Here is a 14407-nt window from a genome sequence, read left to right on the forward strand (position 1 = left end):
ACCCAGGCACCCCTGAAAGCCTAATTTCTAATATAACCCCAGGTCTAGATTCTGTATAGAAGACTTAGCTTCATCCAGCACTTTGTCGTCATTACCTTAATGCCGGACTCTCCCAGGGGGAAGTATCAGTGATGATTTCAACAGTTTCTTGTGAAATGTTTTGCTACATTGTCATACCATGAATTTCAAATGGCTCATCCCAGCTTCAACCAAGAGAGCAACACCCTGGAGCCAGCATTATGGAATCTGGTGGGATAGCTTGAATGCCTGGTAGAAATTGCAAATGCTCCAGCCTGAACTGACCATGATATATTTAAATTTTAAAGCTCACAAAAAAAGCTTAAGAAATAGAAAATTTACATGCATGTGCTCAAAGTAAATACTGTGATTTTTGAAAAGGTTTAATTTCTCAGACTTCTGGGAAAGGTGCTTCCAATTCTGGCTTTAAAATGTCACTTTCCGGGAGCCTGGGTAGCTCAGCCGGTTAAGTGGCTCACAGTTTCGTGGGTTCGAGCCCTGTGTCAGGCTCTAGGCTGGCAGAAGGGAGCCTGCTTAGGGTTTTCTCTCTCCCTTTCTCTCTGTCCCTCCCCTACTCATGCTATCTCTGTCTCTCTCAAAATAAATGAATAAACTGTAAAAAATAAATAAATAAAATGTCATCTTCTTTTAGAGAGAAAGAGTGCAAGTTGGGGAAGGTCAGAGAGAGAGAAAGAGAGAGAATCTTAAGCAGGCTCCACACCAGCACAGATCCTGAAGCAGGGCTCAGTCTCATGACCGTGAGATCATGACCTGAGCTGAAATCAAGAGTCAGACATTTAACCAGCTGAGCCACCAGGCACCCCAAAATGTCACTTGTTAAATGGCAGTCTTTCTGAGTGACCTCAGTCCGTATAACATCACCTTAGGAAACTTTGGCCTGTTGGGGCAACTGGGTGACTCAGTCAGTTAAACGTCTGACATCGGCTCAGGTCATGATCTCGCAGTTCATGGGTTCGAACCCCATATCGGGCTCTGTGCTGACAGCTCAGAGCCTGCAGCCTGCTTCGGATTCTGTCTCCCCCTCTGCCCCTCCCCTACTCCACTCTGCCTCTCTCTCTCTCAAAAATAAATAAACCTTAAAAAAAAAAAAAAGAAAAGAAACAGCCTGTTGATTGAAGTAATAACTACTTGGAGAAATATGGGATAGATGGCACGAGGGAAGGAGCAGGACTAATAACTGATTAGGGCAGTGGTATATATTGGGTACTTTTGATAAAGCAAGACAGAAAATAAGAACAAGAAAATGTTTGTGTATTTATATACAAAACTAATTATATAGGTTGTCATGTTCTCTGCCAAAATCATATACAAATATTTAACTACACATAGATATATTAAGCTGTATGTATCTTTTTATACACAGCTATGTATGACTGAAAGCAGAGTATCAAGAATGTCTCATCTGGCCTCTTCCTTACCCTGCCCTCTACTGAAGTGATCCCAGACAAATGTCTAGGTTGTTCCCGAAGATCTCTAGCAGATAGAAGCAGCCTTTTAGTATTTTTAAATGTTAGTCCAGTCATTAAAAGTTCCAGTGCTAAGGCAGTGCCTCACTGCTTATCAACTACATGACCTTAGCAAGTCTCTTCGCCTTTCTAAGCCTCAGTGTCCTTATCTGTAAAATGGGATAAAAATAGCACTTACCTCATGGAGTTGGGAGAATTGTGTGGTGCATGTCAAGCTCTTAGCATTGGCACCCGACTAGTAATGTCCCACCTGTGGATTTTGACTCTTACTACGACCGTGGGCACCTGCATGGACTGTCTGGTCATTACCATACCCACCTAAATGTTTCCTTGCTCCATTAAGGTCTCCATAAGGGGTCCTGCACACCACCTCAGAAGACCTGCCAATAACTCTGCACCAGCCACTGCTCAAACTCGTGTCAGAGACACGCAAGTGTCTGTGGGAGCAGTATTTCCCATGCATGTAGAAAAGATTGTGTTTCATGGGTATAGTCATTGTGTACCTCGTTCGCTTGCTTTTGTTCCAACTTCCAAAGCCGCCCAGGTCACTAAAGACGTGAACTAGAATCAAAAGGAAACCAGCAAAGATTGGAGTCCTCAAGGCAAGGCCCCCGGAGAACAGCAGTCTGCAGAATATTGGCTATTAAAACGCAGCTCTTGGCCTCCCTTCCAAATACAACAGTCGCCTGTTGATTAAAATATAACGTGTGAAGGTCTTGGGGACATTTTTTTTTGTCACCCTGCCCTCCTTCTGCATTAAATTATCACACTCCCGCTTTGGCAGCTCTATGGCTTTGGTGGCGTTGTTTTAAAGCATTTCATCAGGACTGGTGGCCAGCTCTCCCATGAGGGAAGTTACCCTCCTCAAGGGTCACATTTACAGAGGTTCAAACTCAAGAGTACTTTCTCCCTGATCGAGCGATGCCTGAGAAGATGGGCAGTCCTGGGCTTTAAGCTGTGTTCTCCGACACGCAGCCAGAGTCCTACCAATCACAGAGGCCTCCCACCAGCTGCCTTGTCTACACTTCATCACCCCACACACGCCCACTCTGGCCTGACAGTGTGATTCATACGCAGGTGTCCAGGAGGCTGTGGTGAGCTGCCTGAACAAACAGACGCGGGAGCCTGCTGATGAGAACCTGTGCGTGACCAGCCGCCGACCCCCCCGGCTCCTCAAATCTTGCAGTTTGGATCCCTGCCCGGCCAGGTAAGGGGCGAGGGGCGCGGCACCTGCCCTTGCTTCCCAGGAGCGTGTTCAGGGTAGGGTGCATCTGTCCACAGCGCAAGACCAGAACGCTTCTTGTTCAAAACCCAGTGTTTTGAAAACCAATTAGCATCAGTTCAAACTTTTAGTCAAATCCACTTAAGTTTAATTGAAACCAGGGCTTTGGAATTCCAACCCAATGGTCATGCTCAGGGTCCAGAAAGCTCCGTACACTGAAATGAGCCCCGTGGCGTGCATGGCTGTGCACGTGCTGTCGTGCTATCTCCTAAAGGAACTTGAAGGACCGCAGTCTTCAGGGTCTCGGCCACTTTTAGCTGGTATCCCAAGCCCTCACGGCATAGTAACAGATTGGCTTGTGGACTGCAGGGTGGCTGGGTGGTATAATTGATCCGCTGTGAAATCCGCATGCACACAGCATGCAGATTCATTATAGCGTGCTCTGGAGTGTATGTGTGTCATTCCACATGCATAAAATCAATTAGAGCATTTCATTTTTTGGTCCTGCCTGGGTCTCGTTTTTACCCGACCTTGAGCCTTAGTTAATCAATCCAATCACTGCTCCAGTCCACACAATTTTATGGTGTCTTGAAAGACTTGCCTGCAGATACTTCTCTGGAACAAATCTCTGTAGAAGCTAAGCCATCTCATCGGTGATTCTGGTTTCAAAGGGAGATGGTTAAAGAACCAAAGCCAGACTTTCAAGTGTACTGATGGGATGAAGAATGTTATGAGATAAGGTCATATCCTACATAGGAAGGGGAATGCTGTTTCTGAATGATATCTCTTCTGTTTCTGCAAAGTAACACGGAAGAAGCAGGGCGTTGCCTTTAGGCATGGACAATAATTTGCTGAGGCAGCTTGTCTTATTTCTCAGTCAACAAAATGCCTTTCTTAGGAACTTAAAGGGTACAAATTACAGGCCAAATCAGGACACAAGCTGATAGTGACACTTCTGCTGGTCACCAGAAGTGTTCCATGTATATTTTTTTCAGGTTACCTTTTTTTTAATTCTTTTTTAAAAAATTAATGTTTATTTATTCTTGAGAGACAAAGAGACACAGTGTGAGCAGGGGAGGGACAGAGAGAGAGGGAGACACAGAATCCGAAGCAGGCTCCAGGCTCCGAGCTGTCAGCACAGAGCCGGACGCGGGGCTCGAACCCATGAACCGCGAGATCGTGACCTGACCCGAAGTCGGACACTTAACAGACTGAGCCACCCAGGCGCCCCAAGGTGTTTCATATATCGATCTGGATGGTGGGCTCGCTTCCCCCTTCCGATGCAGAAATAAGGAGGGCCTATGGTACCACCATCTCCATGGCAACCGGCAAAGCAGTCAGCCACTTCTTGGAGTAGCACTCCACCCAGGAGAACAGCAGCCAGAAAAATAGAATCGAGGGCCAGACCCAGAAAAGGCTAGATCTAGTGCGTAGAATCCCAAGAAACCTCTTTTCTGTCCCTGTTTGACCTGGTCCCTCATCTCCCACCTAACCTCACAGTTTTCCAGTTGGGCAGACCTACCTGCATGGGCAAGGGGGTACAAACCTCTTCCGTCTGACTGCGTTCTCCCAAGAACAAGCAGAGTGGGTTGGGCCTGGACGGCCTGTAAGGGCCTTGGCTAGGAGGTCCAGAGGTTCTCACCCTAGCTTTGTCACCCACCAGCCATGTGACGTGGGGCAAGATGTCTGCCCTTTCTGTTTCCGTATATGCAAAATGAACAGGCGGTAGGAGATGATCTGAGGTGACCACATCCTTCTCAAATATCCCACGAGTCTTCGTTCGTCTATAGGCAGACACACTGGACCGCTACCGCTGTGTGCTGCTAATTGATGTCATTTCTGTTCCGCTTACTTACCATCACTTTAAAAACAAGCCTAAGTGTCTAACCACATTCCAGTGTGGTAATGACATCCAAATGCTGTGATGAGCTGAGGCAATGCTGAGAAGTCAGCACCCGGGACCAGCTAAAGATCTTGTGGGATTTGCAGCCACTAAATCCGACCCTTCCTGGGCAGCAGAAGGAAGAAGACACAAGGTGTTACTTCCCATCCTCAAAGTACTGAACATAGTTAAATTAGATAGGCTTAATTTACTCTACGACCTTTATATTGACTCCAAGACAAGGACCCTTGTTAGGCTTAACTTTATTGCATTTGCTCCAGATAAACTCGGTGCTTTAATCTCCCACCAGCCAATTATCAGACTGACAGGCAAGGCCTCTCTTACAGGGCACAGCCAGGGGTTCCTTGGGCCGACCGTCCAGAGCTGAGTATTTGTAGACTGATGCTAATTAAAACAACAAGAGAGGGCCGACATACAGTGGCCTGATACCAGTCTTCATCTCGTGTTAAAGAGCCAAAGCAGATTTTCATCTTAAAAGTGAGTCATGTATGGAGGTGCATTTCCTGTGAGCTATTTCAGTGTGACATCAGAGGGGAAACAATCTCTCATTCGGAAACTAGGTGTAAGGTGTACATAGAAGAGAAATGGATTTGGTAGGGACATAATAGTACACTGTTTTCCCAATAACCTGTTCCGTCGAATAATTTAAATCTTTAATTCACAATTCTTTTTGTGTACAGATCAGTGTTCCCTGCACATTTTAGGGTGTCCTCTGATGGGCCCCAAGTTCCTATGCATTGTCTTTTGGGCTCTTGGTCTGTGCTGATGTCCGTGTGTTCAGAGCACCATAGCATTTTCTATGGGACATGCAGAAATGACGTTTCCAGTCTTGGTCACTGGGTTTACGTCTGAGAGGTGGCCACCAGTTAGGACAAGTGGCTTTCCCAGGCAGCTGTCAGTCCTAATACACAGATCAGAGAGCCACTTTTTCCTCTTATGTGTGGTCAGAGTTATCACACAGAAAATGCCAAAGGCCTAGAGGGTGTGTCCCCTCTGGGCATCTTTCTGAGATTAAATATACCTTCTCCTGACTTACTCTGTGCGGATGGCAGGGCTGGTATCAGAAGCACGTGTCTAACTTTCTCCAGGTTCCCTACATTCTCACACCCAGCTCTCCACAGCAAGGAGGAGACTCTCAAGCTGGAGGTGTCTGATTGTTCCAGTGTGTGTGTGTGTGTGTGTGTGTGTGTGTGTGTGAGAGAGAGAGAGAGAGAGAGACAGAGACAGAGACAGAGACAGAGACAGACAGAGAGAGAGAGAGAGCGAGCAAGCATGGACTGCCTGCATTTTTAAGGCGCTTTAAAAAATAGTAGGTACCTATTGAAGAGGACTGTATTTTAAAGAAGTCCACACTATCAGCTCTATGTCCAAACCCACCTCTCTCTGGAACTAGCAGCTGGCATACTGTTTGACACATAGCAGGTGCTTGTTAAGTGCTTATTGAATACATGGGCATAATGGACCAGGACCAAATGTATACAGAGTAATATTTTTTTAATTTTTTAATGTTTATTTAAACATTAGAGAGAGAGACAGAGAGAGAGAGAGAGAGGGAGACAGAGTGTGAGTGGGGAAGGGACACAGAGAGAGGGAGACACAGAATCCAAAGCAGGCTCCAGGCTCTGAGCTGTCAGCACAGAGCCCGACATGGGGCTCGAACCCACTAGCTGTGAGATCATGACCTGAGCCGAAGTCAGACATTTAACCAACTGAGCCAGCCAGGCACCCCTATACGGAGTAATACTTAGATCTGAGTATTAATGATAGCTGGGAAGACACCAATGCTATCTCTGCTCTCCATCCTCTATCCCCTCTCTTCCACCCACCAGATGATGCTAAAAATGCCATTATTAGAGTCCCTTCTATAACTTTAAGGTTTTAAATATCAACTCAAAGTATAAATAGACTTAGGATAAGTAACCCCTTATGTTAGCTAGCAGCCATGTATGGCAAAGTATCCCCCCAAATAATAGTGAGAGGGCAATCCTTAATAGAGGAGAGAGCAGACCCAATGGAGGTTGAGTGACTTGTTAGCACTACCCAGGGAGGAGTCTAATTGTCAGGAGAGATGGAAAGTAATACAGCCCTTAACAACCTTGCCTAAAATTGGCCAGAAGAAATTAGGACCGTTTTTACTTGTGAGCTGACAATGAGAATAGTGCATCAAAGTTGATAGCAAAGATGTTTTAATTACAAGGAAGAAAAACTATTTGAGGTACTTTTAGCACCATCTCTGTCATTTGTGTCTAGAAACCCCTCCACTGCTCACCTTCACTGGTGGGCTAGACCAGCTTAAGGTAGAAATGTTCAGAAAGGAGCTAAAATCAGTCATTAGGAAAGAGCTTAGCCTCCTCTTCCAAGTAAGAAGGCTTCTGACTCTTATAGTTATGCAAGTAATATATGAATATTCTCACTTTTTAAAAGTCAAGCATAGCAGAAGTAATCAAGGAAGAAAGACATGTGTCCTCTTTTCACCACCATACTCTACAGCTCCAGAACCTTCTCCCTGGAGATAGCCACCGTTAATGGTTTGGGACATAGCTTTCCAGACCTTTTTCTATGAATTTATATACATATATAAACATTTACACATACATAAGATTTTCCTCCCTTTGCAAATGGGATCATATTGTATATATTACTTGGCAACTTGATTTTTCACTTAATAATATGTACTAAAAATCTTTCCCATCCCTAAGACCACCAAAATAAAAACCAGCAGATAGCTTTAGACCTGTGTTCAGAGACTGCTGTGTCATGTTTAGCTACATGACCTTTTTGGTTCCCCAGATTCTTCATCTCTAAATAGGATTTTAGTGGGAACTCAGAAAAATTCTCTTCTTCTTCTCTTTCCTTTCTTGGTGAGAAATACTTTTAGTTTGAAATAAAACGTAATGTTTTGTATTCTGGACTCACATTTGATGAGATTTTCTCTCTTATTCAACTGAGTCTGAATAATTAAGTTTTACTGACCATCTCCCTGGTTTATACGGGCGGTGACATGAACAGCCCAAGGAAAGCCAGAAAGCACTACCTTAAAAAAAAAGAGAGAGAGAGAGTATGACTGTTATTAATTATAAGCATTTGATAGCTTGGCCAGCGTGTGTTGAAAAGATTTGGTAAACGTACGTGGAGGAGGGGAAAAAAGTAAGCAATGAAAGCCAGATGGCTGAAAATGAAGGAAATTCCAGGCAATTTCTGCAGCTTTGTTCTAACATACTTTTTAAACTAAACTTTTATTTCTGTGCAACAGAGAACAGCTGAGTGGTGCAGAATAGATAAACAGTGAAGGGGGGAAAAAGCCCATAATTCCAGGAACAGCACTTGGTTTCTGCCCCTCGCCCCAACCCCAGTCTCTTTTCTCAGACCTAGGGTGGTTCCTCAAACCAGCAAGAACTATAAAAGAAGTTTGAGAATCCCTATTTGAGACGAGAGAGTTAAGAAAAACGTCTTAAAGGTCACAGAGTCTCCTCTTTAAAAGCAGACTTCACAATGCCTATTTTATTATTCACTAACAAAATCCATGCGTACTAGCAGCAAATGATTTCCAATTTCTAATTTTCTTTTATACTGGCTGAAAATGGCTAGAGCAGAAGGTGTTGCCTTTTTACACAACCACGTTTTAATTTATTTGATGGAGGTTTCAAAGCTTTGCAGGCACCTTCCCCTTTGACAACTTGTTTTAAGGGTTACTGTTTCAACATGCTCTCCAAATATTGGTTTATCTTCTGCTGTGTTCCCAGAGTTTCCATATGCTGCCTTTTGGCTCTGTCCGTACTAACTTTTAAGCACTTAAAGCAAAAGCACACCAAAGCTCACTGGCGTCCACAGAAATTGAGTCCAGATTTGGAGGCCATATTCAGGCGCCTTTGGAGAGTTAATGCTATTACTAGCGTCATCCTCCTTGGTAAATCCAGATGCATAATTACACCGTCTCCCTCTTTTCTTCCACTGATGGACAAGTTACAACAGAGGAACCTGCCAAGACCTGTTTCTTAACTATTGGCCCTGATTGGCCCAATGGCAGCCTCTGTTATTTCTCTCCCCAGGAATGTGTTGGCCCAGTGATCAGAATCATTGCCAGCAGCGTTTTGACATCAACAAGGATAAACGTCACGTATATGCTTGCCTCGGGGCTTAAATCTCCATTTCTCATAAAGAGAGCCCTTTCCATGGTTACACATCACCTATGATATCAACCTCCAACCTCTGGGAAATGAGCTTTGATGGTATTAGGAATTGTTTTGCATGCATAGAGTTAGTCGTTGCATGAGTCTGGGGTAAGAATCAAGGGACCGATTCTACCTTCCCATCATGGCACCTGAAAGCACAAACGACTCATTCTAAAAACATAGAAACATCAGCTTTAGGAAAACCTGCTCAATTAAGTCCCAGAAGACAAGCATTCCTTGTTTCTTAACATCTCTGTAATTGGACAGCCCCTTAGACCACATAGTTCTGCCTGGACTCTGAGAAAGTCCCTATATAGATCATCGATTGAAGTTAAACTTCACCAAAAATATGCCAGAAAGTGTTTTGTTTCTCAATTCATTAAAAAAATAAAAGTTTTCTAAGCATCTTCAGGTACAGCAGTCTGCTCGTATTTGGCCCTAAGAGATGACTAGAGGACAGAATCCTGTTCTAAAGGAGTGACTAGTTAACAGAGGAGGAAGATTTCAAAACAGAAACTGCTGTGAACGAGATAAGCATGGGGTTCTGTGGCAGCATGAGGCTGGGAAAATTCTTCCTGGAGGAGGTGATGCCTGTGCTGCGTCCTAAGGCATAATCAGGAGCTGCCTAAGGCAAAGAAGAAAGCAGAGAGATGTTGCAGGCAAAAGGAAGGCATGAGCACGGAGGGAAGACAAGAATGGAAGCTGGTGTTAGAGGGTAAGCCGGGCCAGATCCAGGATGCTCAATGGGCTAGGTTAAGTTGTTTGAACTTTGTGTCCTAGAGGCAGTGGAGAGCCATTGAACGACTTAAACAGGGAGAGCAGGATAGGTATATGTGCTTGGAGAAAAGTGACTCTAGCTGTTCACTCAACAGAACAGAAGTGTTAACAGTGGCTAGCTTGTATGGTCTTATAGGCATCTGTACTTTTTCTCCTGTAGAGTCACAAATAGTGTGCTCTGCATGATCTACACCATTACGTTTTCACTGAGAGTGATAATGACCTCTTGCCTGGGGTATGTTAGCATTTCCTGTGCTCCCACAGTCAAGCCAGGGTGGTGTGGACTCAGCTTGTGCACCTGCCAGGAGGATAGAGCTCAAAGCAAGAGAGTCATAAAGGAAGCAATGAGAGGTGCAGTTTGATAATTCCTGGGCCCTTCCCGCTCTAACACTGTTTGATCCTTCGGAGGTAATGATAATTAGCCACAGAACTGAAGCTTTTCAAGAATGAAAAAGTGAATTCTATTAGGAATATGCCTTGAGTCAAATTTAAGTCCTGAAGATATAGCATTTTGGTTAGTCGAAAAAAGGACCTGAGCTTTAACTATAACTTAAAGAGCGCTGAGAAGTCTATAGGGAACAAGATTTGGATTTCCATAAGAAAAACTTAGGCAAGAGCACTCAGGATGGTGGAACACTGTAAGGATGAACACTAAAAATATTTCAGTGGTGTTTGTCCATGTGTAAAAGAATAGAAAATATTCTGCATCCCCTGGCTTAGAATGTTCTGGTGTCCTTTAAGATAACAAGGATTTCTCTTCACTCAACCCCCATTGAACAATTTTGTTGAATGCCTATTTTGTGCCAGGCATTGGGCTGAGAATACAGTGATGAAAAACCCACTTTGTTCCCTGAAGCAGAGTCTGGGGAATGGTCCTGAGGAAGCCATTGGATATTTCTTATCACAGCTACTTTTAAGTGCCGCCCTTCTAAAGATAGTTATTCAACTAAAAAACCTCCTGCATTCTTCACCGCTCCAAAAGCTGATGTATCTGAACCAGTCATCAATCCCGTTGCATGTAAGACCATGAGGATGGAACTATCACCACCTGATAGCTCCCTGTTGGAGATATGGTGATGAAACATTAGAGTTTTATAGTTCACAAACCTTCCAGCTTACAAATCCATCAACAGGGGTAGAGTGGAGACTCCCAAAATAAATCTTTTTCACTTTTTTTTTTTTTGGCCTTTTCCTATAAACCAGTGTTTCCAAAGTCTGAAGTAATCATTTAAGGGCAAGCAATAATTTGGCCAACACTTTGAAAGGAGACTTGTCACTCCCTCAGTGTACCCAATGGCTTCTTTGGAGATTTTGAATGAAGACCTCATGTGCAATTTGAGATGAAGAGATTTCCTGTGACCGTAGTGTTAGAAATCTATGTCACTATGTTCCTTAAGCTTGGAAAATAAAGACATAGGAAAAAGACTTAAAGAAAGAAAAAGAGATGTTTAAGCAACATAAAAATGAAGGACTGAAAAAGAGATTGCCCTGATTCGTGCCCAATAACCTGAGGGATACAGTTGAAAAACAGTTCATCATTCTGAAGATATTATTCCTGTCATGGCGCCCGCCCAAAATGAGGCATTTCTCAGGTTATCTGCCACAGTTACAGAAAGGTCTGTCACAGAGCAGAGCCCAGCCAACTTTCTTTCCTGTGGTGAATCAGTGTTCTTCTTTCAAATTCGTCTTTACTGTTCTTTTTTTTTTTTTTTTCATCATCATTTTGTCTAATTATTTTTACCAGGGCTTCAGGAAATTTCTGTGTTTGTGTTAGTGACACACTGAAGCTTAGAGTGATTGTCATTGGATTAACACGGCTCCCAGACCCACCACTACTCACTACTTTCACTACTCACTACTTTCTCATGGAGCTTTTTATTTCACTTGTGGAGTGACTATCCTTGAGGCCTGGACTGACATGGACACAGGCTGCATGCTAGCACAGCTGAAGGGGGTGCCTTCTCTGTGACTCACTGATATTGACTCCAGGTCCTGAGTGAGTGGATATAACTGCCTTTCTGGCTGGCCAGAGGGAGCCAGGTGATTCAAAGAGCCAAAAAGGGCTTTCTACCCTGGTTGCATAGACCTTGACACTTACTCCAGCCGTGGTTTGCTTTGATGGTATACGCGCCTCTGGGAGAGGTCATCTGAGCATAATTTTTTAAATATTGCTCCTAATAGGAATCTCAGTAACAAGGGAATGGGTGGCTTCAGGACAAGAACCAAAAGGAAACTTGGCGATGCCAAAGCTCAACATTCCCCAGCAGGAAGAGGAAGACTGCCGGCCATAAGGCAGAAATCGTAGGTTTTTGAGATTAGATAGATGTTGGCCTCCTTATTTCCTTCGTGGCCTTAGGCCAACTACTTTATTTCTCTACGACTGGCTTGTCCTTAACTGTAAGATGGAGATAATTGCCCAAACCACAGAGGGGGGTTGTATAGATGATCATGTATGCAAAATACTCAGACAATTCCTACCTCATGTAATAGATGCTCAAAAAATAGCGCTCTTCCAGCCCTCTTAGTTCCCTCTTCAGGAAACCATACAATGTAAGAAAACCATCCTATTTATTTTATAGTCATTACAGTTTATTTTTAAATTTTCTAAACCAGCTAATGTAGGAGCAAAGCAAAGGGGCGGGCACAGGTAGAGCCTAGCTTCAAGCCAGCTTTCTGTACAGTTCTTGCCAGGTTCCTTAGGTGTCTCTGGAACAGGAGGCAGGGGTGCTGGTTCTCATGGATTCCACCAAACCTACAAAAAGTAGCAGTTGTCGGGACATTGCATTTAACTTTAACACCTAATCCTATGAGGTGTGTTTTTTGTAAGAACAATAATGAGATGATGAAGTGGGAGCAGAGTCTAAATGTTGCTAAAAAGTTAATATCCTAGGAGATATGATTGAAAAAAGTAATGCTCATGGGCAAGGGAGGTGTGAGTCCTGGAAATGACCGGCTGTGTCCTAACAGTCAAAAAAGCCTGTGAGGGGCGCCTGGGTGGTGCAGTCGGTTAAGCGTCCGACTTCAGCCAGGTCACGATCTCGCGGTCCATGAGTTCGAGCCCCACGTCAGGCTCTGGGCTGATGGCTCGGAGCCTGGAGCCTGTTTCTGATTCTGTGTCTCCCTCTCTCTCTGACCCAACCCCGTTCATGCTCTGTCTCTCTCTGTCCCAAAAATAAATAAACGTTAAAAAAAAAATTTTTTTAAAAAGCCTGTGATAAGTCAGGAAGAAATATAAGTATTTATGTAAATATTATTATTTACATATAAATAATGTTATTCCTAGCCAGTTGTCTCCTCAAATATTTGTGGGAGAGAGGAGGAAAGGGAAGAAGGAAGGAAAGAAAAAGAAAAAAGTCAGGGTGCCTGGGTTGCTCGGTTGGTTAAGCATCCAACTCTTGATTTCAGCTCAGGTCATGATCTCATGGTTCATGGGATGGAGCCCATGTAGGGCTCTGCACTGGCAGAACCTGCTCAGAATTCTCTCTCTCCCTCTGTCTCTGTCCCTCCCCCTCTTGTGCATGCTCGTGCTCTCTCTCTCGCTCTCTCTCTCTCTCTCTCTCTCTCTCCCAAGATACATAAATAAACTTAAAAAAAATAGAGTAAAGGAAAGAAGTAAAATCCAACCCAGAATGCAGATAAGGTACAGGGCATCTTGTCTCCACATCCTCGCTAGCCTTCACAGGCCATCTTTGAGCAATGTAGGGTTTCCCTAAAAGCTTCCATCTAGGAGAGCTCACAATATACCAGGCACTGTGTTCCTCACTTTACATACATTATTTTGTTTAATTCTCCCCATGATTTTATGAGGATTTATTGTTCCTAACTTAACTTTATACCTGAGGAAAATGCGTCTTTAGATGGATCACGTAACTAGCTGGCAGCAGGTGCAAATTTTGAACAAGATACATTTAATTCCAAAGCCATTACTAAAGAGCTTGTGGTTCATCCCTTTAACCATTGCATCCTTTTAACCATGCCTCCCTCCATCCATTGATCTATCCCCTATCCTATTCTAGACATGGGAATTACCACAGTGAAAAGAACCAGCCCTCTAGTCCCATAGAAGTTTATAACCTAGCAAAGATCACAAACAAGTTAATAGGCTCTTCTTTCTTTATCTCCAGCAAATAACCTTCATCTCATACTTCAGTTGCCAAGGGTAAAATATAGTGCTTAAGGGACAGTGAAAAATTCATTTACAGCACACGCTTCTCAATACATATAGGAAATGAACCATGCTAAAAGAGAACCTTCTCATATAGGAAATGAACCATGCTAAAAGAGAAACTGAATAGACCTAAAGTGAATATCTTAAAATCCAGCACTTTCATTAGGTAAAGCACTCAGTTCCTTGAAAAAAAAATTTTTTTATAAAGAAATACTAAGTTCTCCAGAGAGATGTAGCCTGGGCTTATGAATCTGGAAGCCATTGGTGCAACTACCTTGGAACCTTGCATCTTTGCCACTATGAACAACCACTAGCTTAGTTTATGCCTAGTTGATGGCCTGTTCATGTTGTAAATTACCAACACCATTACTCTCTTACACACACACACACACACACACACACACACACACACTTCTCTTTCCCCAGTTTCCCCAGTGCAACCATGGGTCCCTGACTCTCTGACTCTCTTCTATGCCACTGCCTTCTCTGACTCTCTTTGTACCTCTTTTCTCTCTCCCCCAGAAACTTAATTCTAATTACCTTGCCCTCTGACTACCCAAATTCCCAGATGACCCTTCTTTACCACTTGTGCAGGGCCCCAATTCTTTCAGCCCTTTTTCTCCCACCACCCATCTACCATTTATTCTACTCAACTCAACT

General features: G+C 43.7%; 1 protein-coding gene across 6 annotated transcripts in view; it reads left to right on the forward strand.

Moving 5' to 3' along the window:
- Window positions 1–14407, forward strand: part of ADAMTSL1 (ADAMTS like 1) — an 890060-nt gene that overhangs the window by 710608 nt on the left and 165045 nt on the right. For all 6 annotated transcript variants that reach the window (XM_043567319.1, XM_043567318.1, XM_043567320.1 and 3 more), the window contains one exon: window positions 2583–2712. In XM_043567319.1, coding sequence (XP_043423254.1) covers window positions 2583–2712 — 130 coding nt within the window. The remainder of the gene's footprint in view (window positions 1–2582; window positions 2713–14407) is intronic.

Source organism: Prionailurus bengalensis, chromosome D4 (assembly GCF_016509475.1).
Source record: "Prionailurus bengalensis isolate Pbe53 chromosome D4, Fcat_Pben_1.1_paternal_pri, whole genome shotgun sequence".
NCBI lineage: Eukaryota > Metazoa > Chordata > Mammalia > Carnivora > Felidae > Prionailurus > Prionailurus bengalensis.